The sequence below is a fragment of the Protopterus annectens genome, chromosome 7.part0 (assembly GCF_019279795.1).
Source record: "Protopterus annectens isolate FY-2018-M chromosome 7.part0, PAN1.0, whole genome shotgun sequence".
NCBI classification, from domain to species: Eukaryota; Metazoa; Chordata; order Ceratodontiformes; family Protopteridae; genus Protopterus; species Protopterus annectens.
The window spans coordinates 189906713-189929820 of NC_056739.1; the positions used below are offsets into that span (position 1 = coordinate 189906713).

At 45.0% G+C, this 23108-nt stretch overlaps 1 protein-coding gene across 1 annotated transcript in view; it reads right to left on the reverse strand.

Moving 5' to 3' along the window:
• Positions 1-23108, reverse strand: part of KDM5B (lysine demethylase 5B) — a 2307736-nt gene that overhangs the window by 1304441 nt on the left and 980187 nt on the right. The window contains exon 9 of the mRNA XM_044076151.1: positions 4934-5092. Within this exon, the coding sequence (XP_043932086.1) occupies positions 4934-5092 (159 nt within the window). The remainder of the gene's footprint in view (positions 1-4933; positions 5093-23108) is intronic.

Genomic DNA, 23108 nt, shown 5'->3' on the forward strand with positions numbered 1-23108 from the left:
GGACCATACAGGGAGACAGTGAGAGAGATGGGCAAGACAGGGGTAGGGGTTTAGGAGGGGTAAGTAATGAGGTTGGCAGATAGACACTCCCTGCCCTGTCTTGAAAGGAAGGTCTCTGGCTGGTGGCTGGAGAAGTTTTAGCCGGAGGGGTCTGTGTTCTAGGAGGTCTCCTGGACCTGGAGAGAGCCAGAGGGTGAGAAGGTTTTCTAATGAATTCCGCTTTGGCAGGGTAGTTCCTATGGAACTTAGGAATGGGTGAAACTAGCAGGTGTTTTAGGTCCTACATTTCTTTGCCTTTTTTTGTAGAGACTTGAAAAGGTCAGCTACTTTGGTGCCAAACAAGGCTGAATGATCCGGAGGGGCATCAATCAGTTTAGCTCTGAAGTCGTCAGGGAAGGGCTGCAGGCCCAGCCAGTTTCACCTGGGAGGGGAGAGCTAGCAGGGAGGACAGGAATGCTTTGGCTGCACAGTTTCGTATGTCAGCTAATTCCTTAGTGGTATTATCCAGCAGGGCTAAGGAGTACTTAGCCATGTGAGTCTGGTAATTTGTAGCCCTGAATGACAGGATAGCTTATGTGTGGACTTGCTTCCCAAGGCGTTCTATTGTCTTGCTGTTCTTGTCAGTTGGAAGAATGGTTGTAGTGGGAAACAGCTTGGAAGCCCTATCGGTGGAAATGGAGATAGTGGCTGGGTCAGCTGGGGACACTAGCAGAAATTATTCTGATTCTGGGACCTTGTACAACCTGTCAGCCCTGTGAGGGGCTGGAGGTTGGGAGTCAGAGTTGAGGGATGCTGAGGAAAAGGCACCAAGAAAGGCCAGCAGAATAGGAAGAATAGCAGAAAGACTGGGAGAGTCCATCTATATGAGGTCAAAGAACCGCTTTTGGACCTCAGTCATGCCAGTGGAAACCCACTTGAAGTGATCTTTCATTTTACAAATAGTTTCCCCAAAGGTTAAGTCCTGTACTGGGGAGTCAGGCTCAATGGACTCTTCCTCTGGTGATCATTTCCCAGGGGAGAGGAAATCTGAGAGGAACAAGAGAGGGAGTCCTCTGAGGAGTCTGAAAGTTCTTCCTCTTCTTCATCCCGCCTTACTGTATTCAGTGGTTTGGGGCCTAGGACTTGAGAGGAGGGACAATGCTAGGACTTTCGGTCATAGTAGGACGTAGGGCCATGAAGGCATTGAATAAGCTTTGGCCAAAAGCTTGCCAATCGAGCATGCTTTCTGGCGATGAAGATAGATGCTTTGTCTTTTGTTTTTTCTTGAGAGGCCTTGCTGGTGTCCGGCTAGGAAAAGACCTCGAGTTAGACGAAGGGATGGGAACGGCGGAATCCAATGGGCCCACAGAGAGCACCGATTCCCCCCTGGCATCTGAGGCAAATGCTGGTAAAGCCTCTATGGACGTGCCGTCCACTCAGGATTGTGCGGCTTCCTCATAGGCACCAGCTTTATCCTGACTGGCGGAAGCAGATTCCTCTGCCAGGCCAATGTCGGCCACAGGCTGAGGTACAGGCGGTAGAGATGTAGCAGAAGAGCTAGGCCGCATACCTTTTGCCCTCTTCTTTAGCAGTTCTGATGGGGAGTCGTACACGCCTTCCATCCCCAACGCAAGTTGCTTTAACCACTAGTTTTCTAAATAAAGGTATAAAACGCAGGGTTTTAGGGACAAATGCCTGAAAAACAGGGCAGTTCTCGTGGTCGTGTTCCTTACCCAAACAAAAAGGGCACTGATCGTGGGTGTCTTTGTGGGGGATCTGCCGGCCACACTTACACTTGCCCCTTCCAGATGACATGAACAGACATATATAAAGAGAAGGACTGAAAGGTTCCTCAACGGGGTACTTATCTGATTTTTTTTCTAATCAGACATCAGCGAGTAGCAGGAACACCTGGCGTACGACTGGCTGCTGAAGAAGTCTGAGAGCTGGTGTGTGCAGACGTCACTTTTATGGCCCCACGTTCCTGCAGCCATCATCAGACACCCGACGCACCCTGAGGGACTGAAAAACTTTGGGATACTGGCCGGACTTACGTGAAAGGAAGAAAGGTAAACCCACATGTAGAATACTGCAACACTGGAATAGGAGGACATACATAGTTATTTAAAACAACTTTTTCTTCCCAAGAAGAAACCTCAGATAAAACATCCCTCATACCTTCACAATATATCAGAACAATCTTTAACATAAAAGAGACTTACAATTTAAAATTCTGAAAATTAAAGTTGTAGAAAAACACTTTCTCCCTATACATACCAATAATTTCTCCATTCTTATTAAAAAGAGAAAGATTGGAATTAAGTGCTTAGCAGCAGTGCAATGAATGAAGGCTACAACTGCTGGGTCAGACTTGGGAAAAGTGTATAAAAATTTAAGACTTGAGGAACTTTAAACATTCTATCTGCCTTTTAGGGAAAAGCTGGCTAACTATCAGGAAAATTGCATGCAAGGCACATATCCTCTATAGTACACAGGGACAGGAAGACTTGGTTTAGGTTCTAGAAAATCCCTGTAACAATTGAAAGTATTTTCTGAAGGGCAAAGAAACCTCAATGCTCTTCCACTGAAAACACCGGCACATTCTACCAAAAGTCTCACAGAAAGAGACCACACACACACACACACACACACACACACACACACACGGAGAATAAGACATTGAGCTCTCCCCTTGAGTCTGAATAAGGAATTTGAGGACAAAACTCTGAACTCATCCGTGCATCTTCCTATAAAGATTCAGAAGCTTGAATCTCTTCAGGAAAAAAAAAGAATCTCTCTTTCTTTTACCAGAAACTACCATAGAAGGAGCCATAGCCCGAGTTAATCCCTAAGCCAGCCCCAGTAAAGTACTCCTTTCCAGAGGGATTTGAGAAGTAGATACACAATGTTTTCCATTTCTTTTTGACAGCAAAAATGTGGTCAACACTGTAATAATGGCAGCCACTGCTTTCCCAAGGATGGGCACAGCATTCTGATACAACAGGGAAACCTTCCATGCTCCCTCTCCCAGGACTGACGAGAGTGGCTCTCCTTTGACCACTGAGGGGGAACTCCCAACAACCACACAGGATGTGGCTACACTCTGGTCCACAGTGGGCTGTAGGTGCTACACTAGAGGGATATGGGGATAAAGATGAGTGCTTTGGGGTTCAACAAATGGCCATAGCAGAGTCACCCACCTTCAACTAAGGAAAACCGCTAGCCTGCTGTGATGACAAAGGCTGCTGCATAATTTTTTTTCTTTTTGTGGTTGAAGAACCAACCATGGGAACAACAATCTGTTCCGTGGTCAAGCCAAACACGGTGCCTCTTTTCTGTAAAGCTACCCAAGTTCATAAAAGTTACTTTTTTGACAGAAACACACAGTAAAAAACATTTTAAAACACTACGGCAACCTCACAATGGAAAAACAAACACCTTCTACACAGGAAAAAAATGGTATCAGTTAGTTTACACTACTTTTAAACAGAGAAAAAACAAGTGCTCTCTCTAAAAGTACATTACAGTCTCGAGACAATCCATTAAACACAACACTCGTAAATTTAAAATAACTCTCCTGAAAAGGAAAGTAATAAATTACATAAAAGGGGGGGATGCCCAGCATAGAAAAAGAATCTACCATTGATCCTCAAAATCCTCAAAGGAGCATATTCTTTAGTGTCAGGAAAGTTCTGAGGGGCTTTGCGCCCAAACCTATCTTTCAGTCAGGTCAGATCAAGCTGCTTGACAGTTTCAGCACATGAAAGGTGCCCTGAAGCTTTGGAAGCTGGCCGGCTATTATATCCTTGGTAGGATATAACCAATATAGCCAAGGTTACTGCAAGCGGTGATCAATGAAGACCACAACCTTGGTCTCTCCTGAAAAAGGGTCACTGGCCTATTGGGATTAACACTGTAAATAAAAATAATACATCTGTAACAAGTAAGGATACAAAGAAAATTATGTCAAGATAAAAATGAGTGAAAAAATTACAATTTACTAAATTGGCAAAAAAATTATTTTGGCATAATAGAAGTATTAGCAGCACTGCAACAATGAAAAGTGAACAGAAACGATGGAAAAATGGAGACTATACAAAGGAGGGTCATGTCACAGGCCTTTGAACCAAAGTAATAATGAAACATGAGTTTGCACCTTATGGGGATCATGTCTCATCATAAATTCTGGCCAGGAGACAGGAAAATATGAGGAGAGTAATGAAGTGTTACCATTTGTTACACTGGCTTTCCCTTGTGATGATATGTCAAGTGCCAGGGACTTAAGTATCCATACTTATACATCTCAGAATCCTACCATGACCCTTGTAAACAGCAGCAACACCCATGGCATTTGCTGGGAATGTAAACAGACTGCCAAGCCTTTTTTTTTTTTCTACAACACACACATGGACAGCTAAATCGCTGTCATTTGCCTTTGGGTTGGGGACGGAAAACAAAGTGCTCATAGAAAACCCACATGAAGATAGGATGGATGTGCAGATTTCACATACAAGGCACCAGAGGTAACAATTTAACCGGAGAACTTCTTGGATAGGAGTCTACACAAAGGTTCTCTGTCAGGGATGGGGTTGTGCAATCATTAATCACAGCAATGCATGCACATTTTACAACTGCCAGCAACATATTTAGCCCCCAGCTGGTTCATTTGTCTGCAACAACTCCTTACCCAAGCATCTCTATGTGGTATTGTGATAGCAATTTCAGTTTCCTTCCAACCTAGAAAAGGAAAAGCCCCAAAGCTCATTTAACTTCAGGCAGCCCTCTATCATCCTGGCCACTGAGCAAGTTCTAGTAAACAGGTATGATGGGTGGATGGCATGACTGTGTAAGCAAACTGACTATGAAAACTGTTTATTAAAAAATACATACTGCATGTTAAACATCATCCTTCATTTTAAAGCAATGCTTATAGTTTAAAAAATAAATGACTTGCCTTATAATCAGGTGAAAAACGTATTTTTCCATCTTTCACAGGAAAACCACTGCCAAATTCCTTTGATGCAATATCTGCTCCATACTCTACGGTAACATCTTCTTCAACAGTACTCAAAAGACGCCAAAACTCTTTTTCAACCAACTCTGTTGGAACCATCTGTAAGTAGAGTTATGCTTTTCTTTTATTTTAAACCCATGAAAGACAAAACAAACTAAAAACATTAGAGCATAAAAGTATTTCAGCAAATGCACAGATCTGTAGCAAAATAATAAGAAGTTATGTTCTTACCATAAACGTTCCATGTTAGTTGTCTTCTCGCCTTCTTTCTTGCTGGATGGGTTGCTCCGACTCGGCCTATACTATAGCTCGAGAGCTATTTTTACCGGCTCGAGGCAGCCCTATAACCCACAATACCATGCGCTAACTCCCCAGATCTCGTTTGGAAGCTAAGACATAGTATAAATATAATATCATAATATCATAATCCTCATTTGCAAGTACGGGCTCCATGCTAGTAACATTAAGGATACTGGGAAACCGTAACATGTTATATCTCCAGAAATGGAAGGACTCCGAGACCTGAAGTCTATTCAGGCTAGGGGGCAGGAGGGAGGGACGCAAGAAAGAAGGCGAGAAGACAACTAACATGGAACGTTATGGTAAGAACATAACTTCTTAACGTTAAGTTGTCATTCTCGCCTTCATTCTTGCTGGATGGGACAGCTTCCCTAGCATCTTAGTCCTGGGTGGCTCAATGGAACAGACTCCTGAGTACGGTGGAACCAAAGTCAGCTCTATTTCTGGAGGCTATATCAAGTTTGTAATGGGCAATAAAGGTATGTTTGGAAGCCCATGTAGCTGCTGCACATATGGCATCTAGTGGTAACCTTGCTTGAAATGCCGTTGATGTTGATAGTGCCCTGGTTGTATGAGCCTTAGGCCTAGATGGAAGTTGCCTGTTTCTCAACTCATAGACAAAGGTAATAATAGATGTCAACCATCTGGAAAGAGTAACCTTCGATACAGGAAGCCCTTTCTTTCCTGCAGCATGAGAGAGAAAGAGCTGGTCTGACTGAGTTGTTTTGTCCTGTCTAGATAATACCGTAATTGGCGATGAACATCTAATGAATGTAATTTCTGTTCAGCCCTGTTGGCATAGTCTGGGAAGAAGACAGGCAAGTCAATGGAGTGGTTTAGATTTGTTTCCGAGGACACTTTCGGTAGGAAGGAAGGGTTTGTTCTGAGAGTTACCCGGTCTTTGTGAAAGACCAAATAAGGGGGACGGACTGACAAAGCTTGAAGTTCCGATACCCTTCTGGCAGATGTTATGGCTACTAAAAACAGAGTTTTCCAAGAAAGAAGCTTGAGGGAGCAAGAAGCTGCAGGTTCAAAGGGAGGCAGAATCAATGAGGTTAGAACTAAATTCATATCCCATTGTGGAGGTGGATCTTTAACTGGAGGTCTAAGCAAAAAGATGCCCTTGAGGAAGGCTTTACAAAGTTTGTGGGACATAATATTTGCTTCTGAGAGCCCAACATGAAAATTAGCAATGGCCGCTAATTGTACCCCGATAGTGGCCGACGATGACCCTGAATGAAAAAGCTCCGCCAGAAAATCTAGAACCTTATGAATGGGTGCATGGAAAGGATCTAGGGACTTAGTTTGTGCCCAATGCGAAAAACGCTTCCATTTACTCGCATACGTCTTCCTAGTATTGGACTTATGGGAAGCTAGAATGATATCACGAACAGGAGGAGAAATAAGGGGAAGCCTGGCTAAGGCTGGAAGTGGAGCAACCAAGCTGTGAGGTTGAGAGAATGAAGAGACTGATGCAGCTTGCCCGTGAGATGGGTCAACAGATCTGGAAGGGGTTCCAGATGCCCAGGCTGTTCCAGTAGTTAACTGTGCAGAAACGGAAACCATACTTGTCGAGGCCAAAACGGGGCAATAAGGATCATTTTGGATCTCAATGCGGTTGCTTTCTGAATTAATTGCGGGATCAATGGCAAGGGAGGAAAAGCATATAGAAGACCCTGGGGCCAAACATCTCTGGGGGGGGGGAACGGCCTGGTAGAGGAGAGTATGAAGAAATCGAGGCACTTGCTGTTTTGAGGAGTTGCGAAAAGATCGCAGCAAGGCTGGCCCCACTTCTGAAATATTCTGTCTGCTACCACTTGATTTAGAGACCACTCGTGAGGCATGAGAATAGTTCTGCTCAATCTGTCCGCTATGACGCTGGACTTCCCGGGGATGTGCGTTGCTATCAGAAACCGTTGAGAGGAAATCGCCCATTGACAAAGTCTGAGTGCTTCTCGACATAGGGGGTAGGACTTTGTTCCGCCCTGCTTGTTTATGTACCACACTACAGACATATTGTCCATTTGAATTGCTATAGTCCATGTGGGAAGAGAGCTCTGAAGGGCTTGCAACGTCAAAAGCACCTCCCTCATCTCCAGGACATTTATGTGCAGGTGGCGTTCTGATTGTTGCCATGTGCCCTGGACCGTCTTGCCCTGATAATGTCCCTCCCACCCGATCAGGGAGGCATCCGTTGTCACCGTGGCAACTGGGGGGGGGGGGGACAAAGGGTCTGCCCTGAAAAAGCTGAGGGGAAACCATCCACCAGGAGAGATGATTCTTGCAAGAAGGGGTTATCAAAATATTGTGAGTCATTGGTAGCTGTTGAAAGGACCACTGAGAAAACAGCATCCACTGAAGGAGCCTCATATGGAAGCAGGCTAATGGGAGTAGAAGAATTGCCGCTGCCATGAGGCCTAACGCTTTCAATACTAGCTTGACTTGAACTCTGTTGGGCTGAAACATGGACTGAACATTCCGCCTTATGTCTGACACTCTCTGAGGTGGTAATGTTGCAGACATTTCTGTGGTGTTTAATACGGCACCTATAATGTTTATACATTGATAAGGCGACAAGGAGGACTTTGCAAAATTTATAGAAATACCTACACTGTTGCAAAGTTGAGTAGTGTAATCCCTGGCCATTATAAGATGCTGCTTGGTGGTAGCAGAAATGAGCCAGTCGTCTAGATATGGAAACACCTGGAATCCTTTTTGTCTCAGGTGAGCCATGACCACTGCCAAGCATTTGGTGAACACCCGGGGGGCTGTGGTGAGACCAAAGGGCAGGGTTCTGAATTGATAATGACTGGCTCCCAGCCGGAAGTGGAGAAACCTCCTGGAATGCCTGTGTATCTTTATATGATAGTACGCATCCTGGAGGTCTAAGGAGCACATCCAGTTGTCTCTGCCCAAAAAGGGTAGAATGGACTGCAGTGTTACCATCCAAAATTTTGTCTTTTGTACAGAGTTGTTCAATCTGCTGAGGTCCAAAATGGGTCTCCAGTCTTTTTTGGTACCAAAAAGAATCTGGAGTAGATTCCGGATCCTAGCTGATCTGCTGGGACTGCCTGGATGACTCTTTTTGTTAACAGCTTTTTTATTTCTAGCTGAGCCTGACCCCTTTGTGTGGGTGGCACGTCTGGTAGGGGTCTTGGCAGTTGTACCGGAGGGGAAGTGAAGGGAATTTTGTAACCCTCGGATATGATCTTCTGTACCCAAGTGTCTTGGGAAAGGGATTGCCAGGCTTCCGGGTACAGAGATAATCTTCCCCAGACTGCCTCCGAAGGCGGACAGTCGGGCAGCTTCTCAGGGATGCTGAAAGGGCTGGTCAGGGAAAGATTCCCTGGAACCCTGGTTCTGTGGACCCCCCTCTGCCCCTAGGGCGGCATCTGTTATTATTCCCCCCTCTGCCTCTAGGGAGAAATTCACCACGTGCGGCAGGCGCAACTCCATGTGGTTTGCGGAACCACATCTTTCCACCTCTCTGTCCCTTAGGATAAGGTCTAGAAGGTGTAGAAGGTGTGGAAAAATGGACTCCCACGGCAGAGAGAGTCTTACCATCTTGCTCGCATCTGGTGAGGGTATTCTTCACCTGAGGTCCAAACAATTCTGAACCATCAAAGGGGGTGTTGGTGAAGGATGCCTTGAAGGGATCGGCAAAGTTACAGAGTCGCATCCAAGCGTGACGTCTCAACGCAACACCTGTGCCAGCGGCCCTACTCGCTCCATCGGCTGCATAAGAGATAAGCCGCATGGAGGAGTTAACAATGGAGTTCAGGATGGCCAGCTGGGAGTTTATCTTGTCCTGATACCCCGCAGCAGAAGGATCCTGTACCGTTTCACCCAGCTGTTTGAGCAGGTCTCTCTGAAGGCGGGTGAAATTACATAAACAGTTCAGCGATCGCATAGTAAAGGTCACTGAAGCAAATGTCCGCTTGCCGTACCTATCCATGGTCCTGGACTCTTTGTTAGGAGGATGAACAGGTACAGAAGGATCAGCCAATTCCTTCTTAGTGGCTGCTGCTACCACCATAGCATCAACTGAAACGCCTTTGGTGAGAAAGGGCTTGTCCTCTGGTGCAGAAATAAATTCAGAAGGCCTCCTAGGGGTAGGTTCCATTGAGTCAGGAGCTGCCCACGCCTTTCTAGCCACTACATCCATTAGTGGGTCGAAAGGGGGAGACACCCTGGAGGTGGAAGGGCGAGATCCAAAAACTTCAAGGTAAACCGACTCGTCCTCGGAAGGTTTGAGAGTGGATCAATTTCCCCTCTGTTTTAGGATCTCTAGGATGTCTGAGAGAAAGACATCCTCAGAGGGGGATCTGGGGGAACCCTCCGACTCATCCAAGTCGGTGTCTGACGTGACAGACTCGGGGGAGTCTATGTGCTTTCTCTTGCACTTTCTTTTCTTAGAGGGTTCCCCTGAAACTTCAGGGGAGCACTCGGAAGAGGAGGAGACACCCAAGGTGGGTACCCTATGCTTCGGATCTCTGCTGTCAGATATAGGAGGGTGGCCAGAGACCGTAACAGGCACTGTAGACTGAGGAGCTGCAGAACTTAACCTTGGAGTGGACACTGGGTCCAGCACGCTCCTCATCACCTCGAAGGCTCCCCTATCAGATACCAAAGTTAGTCCCGGCTCCTTAGAGACCGGAACCGCCCCCGGCACCGACAGAGAAGGCTCCGAGAATGTTGTCGGGGCTGAACTAACCAGAGCCGAAGCTCCGAGAGGGAGAGCGGGGTCGGACAAGGGTCCGATGCCACTCGCCCCCCTCGGAGCCGACAATGGAGTCCCGGCGCCCGGACCTCTCCACGGACGGAACCAATGAAGAGGTCGGAGCCAACGACACCGGAGCCGAAGGTGGGAGTATCGGCTCCGACGTGGGTAAGGTTACGGTTCCGACAAACTCCGGCTCCAAACTCGAGAGGGGAGTCTGAGGAGGAATCGATGGCGGTACTGAAGGAGCCACAGTCTGGTGAGATGGGCTCTGGAGCATTTGGGCTAGTGCCTGAGAATTTATGAGCCTACTGACCACCCTCTCGATGTCGTGATCGGAGAGCCTGGATGACCTAGATGAGCGAGTCCTATGACTCCGCTCCGATAGGAGAGGGGATCTTGGAGCCGATTGGAAGGAGTCTATCAAGGGGGATCTAGAGCGCTTGCGCGCTGGGGTTGGCTCCAATGCTGGTTTTGGAGCGGATACCAGTTTACCCACCTCGGATCCGGATGGAACCAATGTCGGAGCCATCTCAATAACGCCAGCCCTCGACTCAGAAGCTGGAGCCGAGGGTTTGGCGGTTTTTGAAGACTTCCCCAAGCCAGACTTGGACGGGGAGTCATCAGGCTTTAACAAGCCCCTTAGGATGAGCTTATTACGCCTCTCCTGCAGGACTCTTGAACTAAACCCGTGACAGACGGAACAAGAGTCCTGCAGGTGTAAAGGCCCCAAGCAATAGACACAAGAAGTGTGACCGTCTGTCAGAGATATTTTCTGACAGCACGAGTCACACTTCTTGAATCCCGAGACCTTAGTGTCTTTGGACATAGTCCTATCCACAGTAAACACAGTCAGTCCACACACACACTCAACTTAAAATTAGGAAAGTTAAGGGAACTGACTAAAACCCACACACACACAGACACTATAAGGGGTGGGGAAAACTAAGGTAAAGCCCGTAGGCCCAAAGATAAAAATTAACTATAGAAGGGAAACAGGGCTAAAAGGGTTGTACAATTAGTAGTGACCTAAACAAGGGTAACTAACTGGAGAAACTACCTGAAATTTTAGTTAAATAGAATAAATCTCTTACTGACCTGAGCCGGTAAAAAAAGACAACCTCGCAGCGAAGCGGCAAACGAGATCTGGGGAGTTAGTGCATGGTATTGTGGGTTATAGGGTTGCCTCGAGCCGGTAAAAATAGCTCTCGAGCTATAGTATAGGCCGAGTTGGAGCAGAGGATCGGCTCCGAACCCATCCAGCAAGAATGAAGGCGAGAATGACAACTTAACATCTATGGTTCCTGCTGGATATGTACAAAGTGAGCGTGATCAGTTAACACCAGAAAACCTGCAATTCTAACATGAGCTGTGAGTGCATACTTAAAACAAGACGTAACCATTTATTATACAAAAGAAAATTTAAAGTAATATTTAAAAAAAAATGGAACCAACCAAGTAGTGGACGTACAGAAGCAAAATGCTATACAGTTAAACTTAAACCTGATGCTTACTAACATCAAAATCCTAATTCTTAACATTACTACTTCTGCAAACCACAGAGCTCAACTACAAGATCTAAAATCATGGAAGAGTACATACAAAAGCAGGCTCTCACAAACACAGCCTCCTATGGCCTCTGGAAGGCATACGCAGTCTAAGCAGCCACATAGATTTTTTCAGAAACAGGGCACCAGAATCTTGACTTCGGAGTGTGTGCGTGCACGTGCACTCAAGAGTGCATGCATGTGAGTCATACAACTGTACATGTATGACTGTGCACAAGTACGTGGGCATGTACGTGTCTTCCGTCCCTGCATAATTCAACCATAATGCAGAACGCACATCTCTCAACAGACAAATACTTTACAGAATGCCCCAATTTTTTCTTACATTTCTCTCACATACCTCATAACCCTTTTTTCTTATATCACTGAAGACAACTGACAACTCATAATGATAGTTTCATACTTACTGTTCAGAAACTGATGTGGATGTTACCCATTCTATCAACTTTTTAAATGACTCTCAGTAGCATTTAAAAATTGCCCTGTTTTGTCAACTCATTGTTTTTTTTTTTTTGCTATGCCCAGAATTCCTGAGCAAAGCTGGGAAGTATGCATAGAATAATACTTCTCAACTGCACCAGATATTGTACATCTGATTTTTGCCTTACATTTTTTTTATCCCATGTCCCTGATTTTCTGGTAAATCAGTGAATTACATACTGTAGTTCATACTTCCTATTGTTTGGAGAAAACATGCTTAGGCAAAACCTGTTCTGTTAACTAATAACTGCAGTAATATTCATAAACTGCCCCTAATTTTATCTTTCATTACTTCTACCTATGTACACATTTTGAAGATGATGAGGAGGCATGCAGGGACCTTCCCCCCTTCCCCAGAATGTTATAAAAATAAACACCACCATATATTTTGTTGTGGGAATTGTATACTGTTATCACTGCCCACAATTTTAACTGGCTCCTGGCTTCCTGACACATACAAACAAACTCTACTCTTCCTATCAGTCCATAGTTAAATGACTACTTGACTAGAGATTGCCAGAAAAGCACTGCGATTGGTTATTAATGTCAGCCAGTCGCAGGCATTAAGACTACATAGCTCTCAATGTGCGCCCGCAAAAAAAGCTCAACATCCTTAAGTCAATAAGCTATTCACTGGTCAATGTTCTGCTGCCAAGCTTGGGTCACCAAGGATAGTTCTGCTGGGCAAAAGTCGGATATAAACTAACCTGCAAAATATGAAGAAAAGGCCACGATACTCACTATAGCTCACTAACAGGACACAGCTTGAAGTGGATGGCGCAATGGTAAGGAGATAGGAGATAGCTGGACATTCTATGTATCCAGCAGACAAGGTGGAAGGGGCTCTGCAGCAAAGCCAATTTCCTTGGGATCCAGAGTCTACTACTTGGGGGAGATGAAAGTACAGTTTTGTACAAACCATAAATGTAGATGTTCGAGTGTAAACACTGCTGCAGTCATTACACTTGGGTTACCCTGCCGTCAGGCGGTTCCCCAGTCGGCCTGAGTTCCAAAGTCTTGGTCCGGCGTCAGTTGCTGTCGCCTCCTCCCTGACGTCAGTGCGACAGGGGTATACAAGATGCAGCAGACGCCATTTTCTTCAGTTTTTCTTGCCCAAGATGTCAGGTGCCCCCAAATGGGTGGGCAATTCAAATTGCTAATAAAACATACATAAGAAAAGCAAACAACTTTCAGTTACCAGCAAATACTCCCCATAGGTAGTAAAGGGTAGACGGCATAGGTACGTACCAGCAAGTAAGAGGGGAAGGTAACCTGGACTGCAGCAGTGTTTACACTCTAACATCTACATTTATGGTAGGTACAAAACTGTACTATGTTCATCGTGTTACACTGCTGCAGTCATTACACTTGGGTGGAATCCCAAAGCTGAGGTAGGGAGGCTGGTTTTATAAGGCATTAGGGGTGGCTATAAGGCCCTGCAGCACAGTAGTGGCGAAGCCAGCTCTGGATTTGGAGTATAAAGGCAAATGGTAATGCTTGGTGAAGGTATGCACAGAACTCCATGTTGCTGCTTCCAAACTATCCTTGGTAGGTACTCCTCTGAGGAAGGCAGTTGAAGTGTGTGCTGCCGTGGTGGAGTGAGATCTAATGCTGCTAGGTAAAGGTTTCCTATGGTGAGAATAGCAGAAACGTATGCAATGTCCTATCCATTTTGAAATAGTCTGTTTTGAAATGGTTTTGTCCTGTGCTCCTGCAGCATATGCTACCAATAATTGCTCAGTTTTTCTGAAAGCTTTGGTTTTGTCAAAGTAGAAGCGTAACTGCCTGTGAAAGTCCAAAGAATGTAGTAGTTTCTCCCCCTTGTTCTGTGGTTTTGGATAGAAAGTTGGCAAATGAATAGTTTGGTTTAGAGCCACACTTGATACCACCTTTGGCATAAATGTAGGGTTAGTTCTTAAAGACACCCTGTCCTGGTGGAAAATGAGGAAAGGTTCCACTGCCATTAGTGCTTGTAATTCTGAAACTCTTCGTGCTGATGTTATTGCCAGTAGCAGAGCAGTTTTCCAAGATATGTATTTTAGTTCTGCTGTGTTAGCTGGCTCAAAAGGAGGTAAAGTTAACTTTTCCAAAACAAAGTTGAGGTCCCAAGTTGGGGTGGGTGCTCTACGGGGCAGTCTTATGTTTTTAGCCCCTCTGAGGTACTGTTTGAGCAAAGGATTAGAAAAAATTGGTGGATCCGTGTTGTAATGAGCAGACATGGCTGAGCCGTGGATCTTGATTGATGAGAAGGAGAGGCCCTTGTCCAGCATCTCAGTTAAATATTTAAGTATCTGAGGAAAGTTTGGGAGAAGAGGATCAAGGCTGTGCGCCTGGTTCCAGGCACAGAATCTCTTCCATTTATCCGAGTAGGCTTTCCTGGTGCTAGGCCTTCTGGCCTCCAGAATGACATCCATAACAGCTTTGGAGAGAGGCATTGCTTGCTTGACTAAGGAATTTTCCATGCAGCTAGGTTTAAGGTCTTTAGCTGGCTGTGAAGTATCGGATTGTTGTGCTGTGTCAGCAAATGTGGGATTTGAGGCAAAATCTAGGGTGGTTCTTGTGCTAAGTTAAGATTGGGTATCAGTGCTGGCGTGGCCAGTCTAGTGCAATTAGGATCATCTTTGGCTCTTCTTGCCTGGCTTTTATGAGTACCTTTGGAAGGAGAGGTAAAGGAGGGAAAGCGTATACTTGTAGGTTTTTCCAGCTGAATGAGAGGGTATCCACTTTCCATGCTTGTGGATGGTAACTCCTTGTGCAGAATTTCTGTAGCTGGCAGTTCATTAGGGATGCAAACAGATCTATGTCTGGGCTCCACCATTTTTGTGTTATCATTCTGAATACTTGTGGATTTAATTCCCATTCATGGGGATTCATGATGTTTCTGCTTAGGTCGTCTGCCAGTGTGTTTTTCTTTCCTGGCAGGAATTGTGCTTGCAGATGAACTTGGTAGTCCAGAGCTGTGTTCTACAAGGTCATGGCTTGTCTGCAGAGGGGGTAGGAGTGCGTGCCCCCTTGCTTGTCTATGTACCACATAACTGTGGTGTTGTCTTGTCTTTAGTAGTAGTTGTCCTGGATGCAGCAGGTCCTTGAAAGCTATAAGTGCATTTTGTACAGCTAGCATCTCTTTTTGATTGATGTGAAGAAGCTTTTTTTGCTCTGTGGGCCACTCACCCTGAATACATTTTCCTGCCATGTGTGCTCCCCAGGCGTACTCCGATGCATCTGTTGTCAGTGGTTGCCTGGCTGTGGGTTGAGTGAAAGGATGTCCCTTGTTGAGGTGACAAGCTTGAGCCCACCATCGAAACTCCTGTTGAAGGCAAGGAATTAGCGGTATAACTGCCAAACTTTGACAGTGTTGAGACCATACACTCTTTAGGTACCATTGTAGTTTCCTCATATGCAGTCTGGCATATGGAATTAGTAGTATGCAAGATGCCATGTAGCCCAAGGCCTGCAGAATTTTTCTTGCAGGGAGTTGGGTCTTTGTTGCCATCAATTGAAAGTATTGAGTCAGTTGTTCTTGCTTGTCTGGAGTGAGATAAGCCATCTGGGTCGTTGTGTTCAAGCTGGCACCCAGGAATATTATCTGTTGTGAAGGCACTAGTTTTGATTTTATTTAATTTACTGTGTACCCCAGGCAACTTAACTTTTTTACGAACGCCAGATGCTTTAGAAGAATGCACTTGCTCTCTGCTTGAATCAGGCAGTTGCCCAGGTATGGATAAATTTGAAATCCTTTTTGTCTGCAAAATGCAATTACTGGTGCCAGGCACTTTGTGAAGACCCTGGGCACAGTAGATAAGCCAAAGGGCTGTGCAGAGAATTGATAGTGCATTGAACCAGCTAGAAATCTGAGGTATCTTCTGCAGTTTTGTCTGATAGGGACATGCAGGTATGCTTCCTTGAAGACCAAAGTCACGAGCCAAGCTTTCTTGCCCAGCATGAGAAGAAGCTGCTGTACTGTCAACAGTTTGAATTTCGGAATATCCAGGTAAGTGTTTAGAGAAGAAAGATCCAGAATGGGTCTCCAGGCTTTGTCCTTTCTAGGAACCAGAAAGAGTCTTGAATAAAATCTTTGTCCTTGCTCCTGTGGTGGTACCTTCTGAATAGCTCTCATGTTCATGAGTGCTGTAATTTGATTTTGAGCCTCTGCCCATTGATTTGGTGGCAGATTTGGCATTCTTTTTAACCTTGGCAAAGTGTGAAATTGGAACCTGTAACCTTGAGATACAATGTTGAGAACCCATTTGTCTTTGGTGATGCAAAGCCAATTGTGATAGAAAAGTGCCAGTTTTCCTCCTAAGGGGGCTGCCAAGAGAGAACTGTTTGGCAGCTGTAGTGGGAAGTCATTGAGGCTGCTTTTTATAAGGTTGTGGCCTGTCTTCCCCTTCTTTCTGGCCTGGTGTACCCCATTGTCGAGGCCTGTAAGGACCTTGTGCTTGACCTCTACCTCTTGGATGTCTGTATCTGCCTCTTTGAGGTCTGTCTGTGATTGGAAAGGACCAATTCTTTGTTGGCCAATTCCTACTAAAATGAGGAGGCTGAACCTGTAAGAAATCATTCACCGTTTGCATGGATTTTGCCTTATCCTCCATCTTCTTTAATACCTCCTCTGCCTTAACTCCAAACAACACATCCAGCTGCAAAGGTGCGTCTAACAATTTTGCCTCAACATGATCTGGTAATGTATGTTCCTTTAACCAAGCATGCCTTCTAATGACAGAGCCTGTAACTACTGCTCTACAGGAGGCCTCTAAGGAATCAAACCCACATTGCAAAGTATGTTTTCCCACTTGTTCAGCTGCATGCAATAAATCCTGCATTTCTTTAAAATTAGGAGGATCTGAATCTGGAAGCATCTTTTGTTTCAACTGAGACAGCAAAAATTGCTGATATTTTAGCATGTGAAACTGGCAATTTAAGGCTCTCATTGCTAAAGTTGCAGACATACATACTTTCTTTCCCCATCTGTCTAATGCTCTGGAATCTCTGTCAGAGGGAACTGGGTTTTTTGCTGATGAGGCCTTAATCCCTTTGGGTCCCTGAGAAATAGTTTCAGGGTCAGCAACAGGGCTTTTATACAGAAATTTGAGTGTGTCAGGGACTCTAATATCTATCAGGTTTAACTGGGGCTGGTGGTAAGGAGTCAGGGTTTAAGCTGGATTCATTGTACACATCATCCACAATATCTAACACTGGTGGAATAGCAAGGGGTCTGTGTTGAGGCAACAAAAGGAAGTCTCTGAGCCTTTTCTTGGATTCTGAGTAATCCAGGCCTTCCCAATGGAAATGCTCCCTCATGGTATGTAAGGTCTCCCCAAAGGAGTAGTCCTCAGGTGGAGAGGCTGATGGAATAGATTCCTCAGCATCTGAATCCTCATAAGGGGGTAAGGAATATCCTAGGTCTGAGGATGAATCTGAAGAAATGGACACCTGGTCAGAAGATTCATAATCTGCATCCTGTCTGGGCCTTTTATCAGGAGGGGGATGGGACCCCTGATCAGGGTGATTAGGTCTTCGGCCATTTTGAGCATTTGTTTATTAGGCATGGAAGCCTGTCCTGGAGAATGCTGTATCTATTTCTGTTTTTAATGGGGCCTTAGACTTAGCAGTGGGTTTAATGGTTAACTGGGTAGGTCTGAAGACACCCTCTGAAGCTGTGGACTGCTCAGCTACTTCGGTTCCCTCGGAAGGGTTAGTTTCGGTAGGCTGAAAACAGAGCATCTGAAGGTCCAGCCAGCTCCACGTGGGAGTCGGAGGCGGTCTGTGGTTCTGTGGATGCGTTAGTCAGGGGCTGCGTAGGCAACTCGCTGAAAACCGGAGAACCGGTCATCAGTTTTGGGCCTCGGATGCCTGTCCTTGTCTTTGCACTTTTTATGTAATCCGGTCGTCGGAAGTTCCGACGGCATGGTGCAATTGAATTTTCTACCAAAATAATGTTGGGCAAAATCAAATAGACGTTTAATAGTGCGCTTGTTAAATCTAGCACAAAACTGACAACCAGTGACGTCGTGGTCTGGGCCTAGGCATGGAATACAACAGGAGTGGAAATCCTTATGAGGTACTCGCTTCCCACAAGAAATACAGTTATTAACTTTTACTGACATCGGTCTGAGGCAAGAAAAAGTTTCCCCAATGGGGTACTTAGCTTTGTAGAAGACTTCAGTTCTGGCTTCGGAATGAAAATCTCAGGAGTCGGCCGACCGGCACTTGCGAACTGCTTCTGCTTCGGGCACCGCGCGGCAAGAAAGACTGAAGAAAATGGTGTTGGCTGTATCTTATATACCCCTGTTGCACTGACGTCAGGGAGGAGGCGACAGCAACAGACGCCGGACCAAGACTTTGGAACTCAGGCCGAATGGGGAACCGCCTGATGGCAGGATAACCCAAGTGTAATGACTGCAGCAATGTAACACGATGAACATCCAGAAATGATGTGGAAATTGTGGTGAGGGAGAGGTTTCAGGAGACAGTGAGGGATGTCATCAGAATTAGTGACAGACTCATGGCAGTCCGTCTCTAGTCCAAGGACTGGACACTATTTATAATCTCAGCCTACACCCCACAGTAGGGATGTGATAATGAAGACGGTGCATTCAGGAATCAGTTGCAGGACCTACTAAAAGCAGGACAACATGCATTAGTCATAATAATGTGTGACCTGAATGCACATATCTGGATAGACAGAACAGGATATGAGGACTGCCAGAGTCCACATGGTTAGGGCAACAGGAATACAGGACTGGCTATTCTAGACTTCTGACAAAATGATTGATGGTGACCAACACATGGTTTAGCAAGACAGCCACAAGATCACATACAAGAGAGGCCAACTTGCAACTCAGGTAGACTTCCTGCTAGTAAGGAAAGGTCACTTGGGTAGAATCAGTGATTGCAAAGTCATCCCCAGTGAAATAGTTTGCCCGCAGCATAAACCACTTGTTGCCACAATCAGCTGAAAGCAGTAGTCAGAGAAGGCTCCAAGGTCAACAAAGACTAGGCTGAAGACATGAAAATTGACTGGGGAGAAAGGGAAAGATTTCCTGAAAACGTGCAGGGCTCTAGCACTTCAGGAAGACCAGCTGGAGATGAAGAATGGCAGTATCTTAAAAACACATGCTTGAACTACAGAACAGTTATGTGGCCAAGCCACGTATGGAAATAAGGTACATAAGGAAAGCTGGTGGTGAAATGCAGAAGTCCAGGAAGTCATCAAAAGAATGAAAGAGTGAGACTTCCAGTAGGAACAAGGGCATGGTGGACCAACTTTAAGCTGTGCTACCTCTCCACTTGTTTTTGTGACACCACCTTGGCACTGTGACTTCTGTTTATGAAGGTTTATTTGAACCAAACTTGCTCTCTGCAACCTGCCCATGGATGTTGCACTGCTCTAAAGCAAAGAAATGGTTATTTCTTCACTAGGACTTAATCTGAACTCAACAGCCAGCAACTCCTCTTCTGTTCCTATGGCATTATGTAAGGCAAGGGATGACAGTACTGTCCTGCTCAGGTACGAAAGAAGTAAATCAACAGTAAACTCTCCAACTAAATATCCAGGTCGGACAACAGGACCACAGAAATCGAGTAGGTCCTAACAGATCTTTCTGATCAGCTAATTAAACATAACTAGGATATTTAAGATCTACAGCACAGACTGTAACCCATGGAGACTAAAATGGAGGACAAACTAACAGACCTAGAGGATAGAAGCAGCTTTAGAAACACAAGAGTCAACAGGGTTTCTAAAAGACTGGAGGGAGCAAACTGTAATCTACATAGTTGCTCATTTATCTAAATGGGCAGATACTACAGAAGTGGAGATTAAATTGGAAAGAGGTCACTCGGTGCTGCTCCAACCTAAAATAGTCCACCTAGGCAAATTATGACTTGCTTTCATAGTTATACTGTGAGGGAGAAGATCGTCCATAAATTATGGTAACAGTGTTAATGTAGAACAAGATTATTTGGGTTGCCTTGTGGTAGCAAGGGGTTACTGGCAGGGGAGGAGGATTACTCTGACATTTATTACAAAGACATCCGTGTGTGGAGCGTCTCTCCCTCTGCTGAAAATATTCTCGTTCCAAGTCTGACTTTCCTGGAAAACAAATGTTAAATTAAAAAAAATGCATTTATATTCCACCAAAAACAGATATTATTGAGTGGAAGAAATTTTTAGGAGAAATAATCAGCTATCAGCAGGGATTACTACTTACAGGTGGGGAATGGATCATTTGCAATAGTGAGGATGGACCAGGTGCCTTAGAATGGAAAAACAAAGGGCAGATTTCTGAAGGAATTTATGAAAATATTTGGGATGGAATACATTAATTCAGTATTAGAAACTGACAGTTTACATATTCCCTAAGGTACAAATTATTTTTCATAGACTCGTGTATTTAACTGAAAGCTCTGACACACATCCACTAACCATTTCAGATCATGCTCCAATAAAAACTAAGATAAAAATGTGGGGTAATGAAGTAAAAATGCGACACTTGCCCTCTCCCACATACCAGTTAAGAGAGAAATTTAAGGATATTTGAAAGTTAGACAAGACAGAAATTTCTCCAGAAGGGAAAAACAGTGAATGGGATAAAATGAAAAAGGATTTTAAAAAGTAGGGTTGAAATAAGAGGCAAGTATATGGTTAAGAAGCAATATAAATTGTTTAGATGGGCTGACAAAAGTTAAAGGACTGTAGAATAAGAGGACTTTCACAAAACAAGAAAAGAAGCAACTGCAAACTGCTTAAAAAGTATTTGGATAATATGCATGACTTTAGAAAGTCTGCTGTTAAACCTGCACAAAGCACGTCAGACCCAGATGGATAAAAAATGAACAGCTTTATTACAAAGAAAGCACAAATTAGAAGTTATGTACCTACCATAACGTTCCATGTTAGTTGTCTTCTCTCGCCTTCTTTCTTGCTGGATGGGTTCGGAGCCGATCCTCGGCTCCGACTCGGCACTTGCTTAGCTTGAGAACTCCTTTTATCAGCTCGAGGCAACCCTATATCCCATGATGCAAGGCTGGACTACCTCAGATCTCGTTTGGCAGTTAAAATACCCTGCTAAAAGACTAACCTAGTGGAACTAGGATAAAAACAAGTTCTAAAACAATAGAATCTTCTATTGAAGACTCAGGAGAGAACAACGTGAGAAGAGAAACCCTTCAAGATCTGTCCAGGCCAGGGGGAAGGAGGGAGGGACGCAAGAAAGAAGGCGAGAGAAGACAACTAACATGGAACATTATGGTAGGTACATAACTTCTAAATGTTAAGTTGTCAATCTCGCCTTCATTCTTGCTGAATGGGACCGCGTCCCTAGCACCTGTATCCCGGGTGGCTCAATGGAACAGACTCTTGAGAACTGTGGAACCAAAACTGGCTCTGTCCCTGGAGGCCAAATCTAATTTGTAATGAGAGACAAAGGTATGAGGAGTGGCCCAAGTAGCTGCTGCACAAATGGTATCAATGGGTAGCCTATCCTGAAAAGCTGTAGAAGTGGATAGACTCCTGGTTGAGTGTGCTTTCGGTTTTAGAGGGTAGTTGCTTGCCTCTGAGCGAATACACATAAGAAATGGTGGAAGATAACCATCTGGATAAGGTCACTTTTGATACTGGGAGACCTTTCCTGTTTTCTGCATAGGAGACAAATAATTGGTCTGATTTCCTGAATTGTTTAGTTCTATGCAAATAATACCTGAGCTGACGATGGACATCCAAAAAATTAAGCTTTTGTTCAGCTCTTGTCAGAATAGTTTGGGAAAAAAACTGGTAGATCGATGGATTGATTAATATTAGTTTGAGAAACAACTTTGGGGAGAAAAGATGGATTTGTTCTCAAGGATACCCTGTCCTTGTGAAAAACCAAGTAAGGGGGATGGATGCAGAGAGCTTGAATCTCGTATACCCTTCTTGCTGAAGTGACAGCCAGTAAGAATATAGTTTTCCAGGTCAATAACTTCAAGGAGCATGAAGCAGACGGTTCGAAGGGTGGTAAAATCAAGGATGCTAACATTAAATTCAGATCCCATTGTGGAGGAGGATGTTTTATTGGCGGCTTCAGGAGAAAAACTCCTCTCAGAAAGGCTTTGCATAGTCTGTGTAACATAATGTTTTGATCTTGCAAGCCAACATGATATTTGGAAATAGCCGCCAGTAGAACTTTAACTGTTGATGAAGAAGATCCTGATTGAAAAACTTCAGCTAGAAAATCTAAAACAGAATGCACAGGTGCAGTAAAGGGATCAATGTGCCTGGAGTTTGCCCAAAGGGAAAAACGTAGCCACTTGCTAGCATAAATCGTTCTGGTGGACGACTTCAAAGAAGCTATTAAGATATCTCTGACAGGATCAGAGATCATAGGAAGCCTGGCTAGGGAAGGAAGTGGAGCAACCAAGCAGTGAGGTTGAGAGAACAAATGGCCCGGTGCTGTTGACCCGATTGGTGGATCAAAAGATCCGGAACTGGGTCCAGATGCCAAGGCTGCACCAGGAGGTGACGATGCAGAGTCGGAAACCAAATTTGCCGAGGCCAGTAAGGGGCAATGAGAATCAACTTGGCCCTCAAAACGGTAGCTTTCCGAATGACTTGTGGAATCAAGGGGAAGGGAGGAAAAGCGTACAGAAGTCCCCTGGGCCAATCCTGGGTTACAGAGTCTCTCAGGGGTTGGCCTGGTAGGGGAAAAAGGGTGAAGAAGTCGGGGCATTTGTTGTTTTGGGGTGTAGCAAAAAGATCGCAACAAGGGGTGCCCCACTTCAGAAATATCTGGTCCACTATAGATTGATTGAGAGACCACTCGTGAGGCATGAGAATGGCTCTGCTCAGCCTGTCCGCCAAAAGGTTGGACCTGCCGGGGATGTGCATTGCTATCAGAAACCGATGAGAGGAGATTGCCCATTGCCAAAGTCTGAGAGCTTCTCGACACAACGGATAGGACCTGGTCCCGCCCTGCTTGTTGATGTACCAGACCACAGACATGTTGTCCGTTTGCACTGCAATAGTCCCCGCGGGAAGAAAGTCGTCGAGGGCTTGCAACGTTAAAAG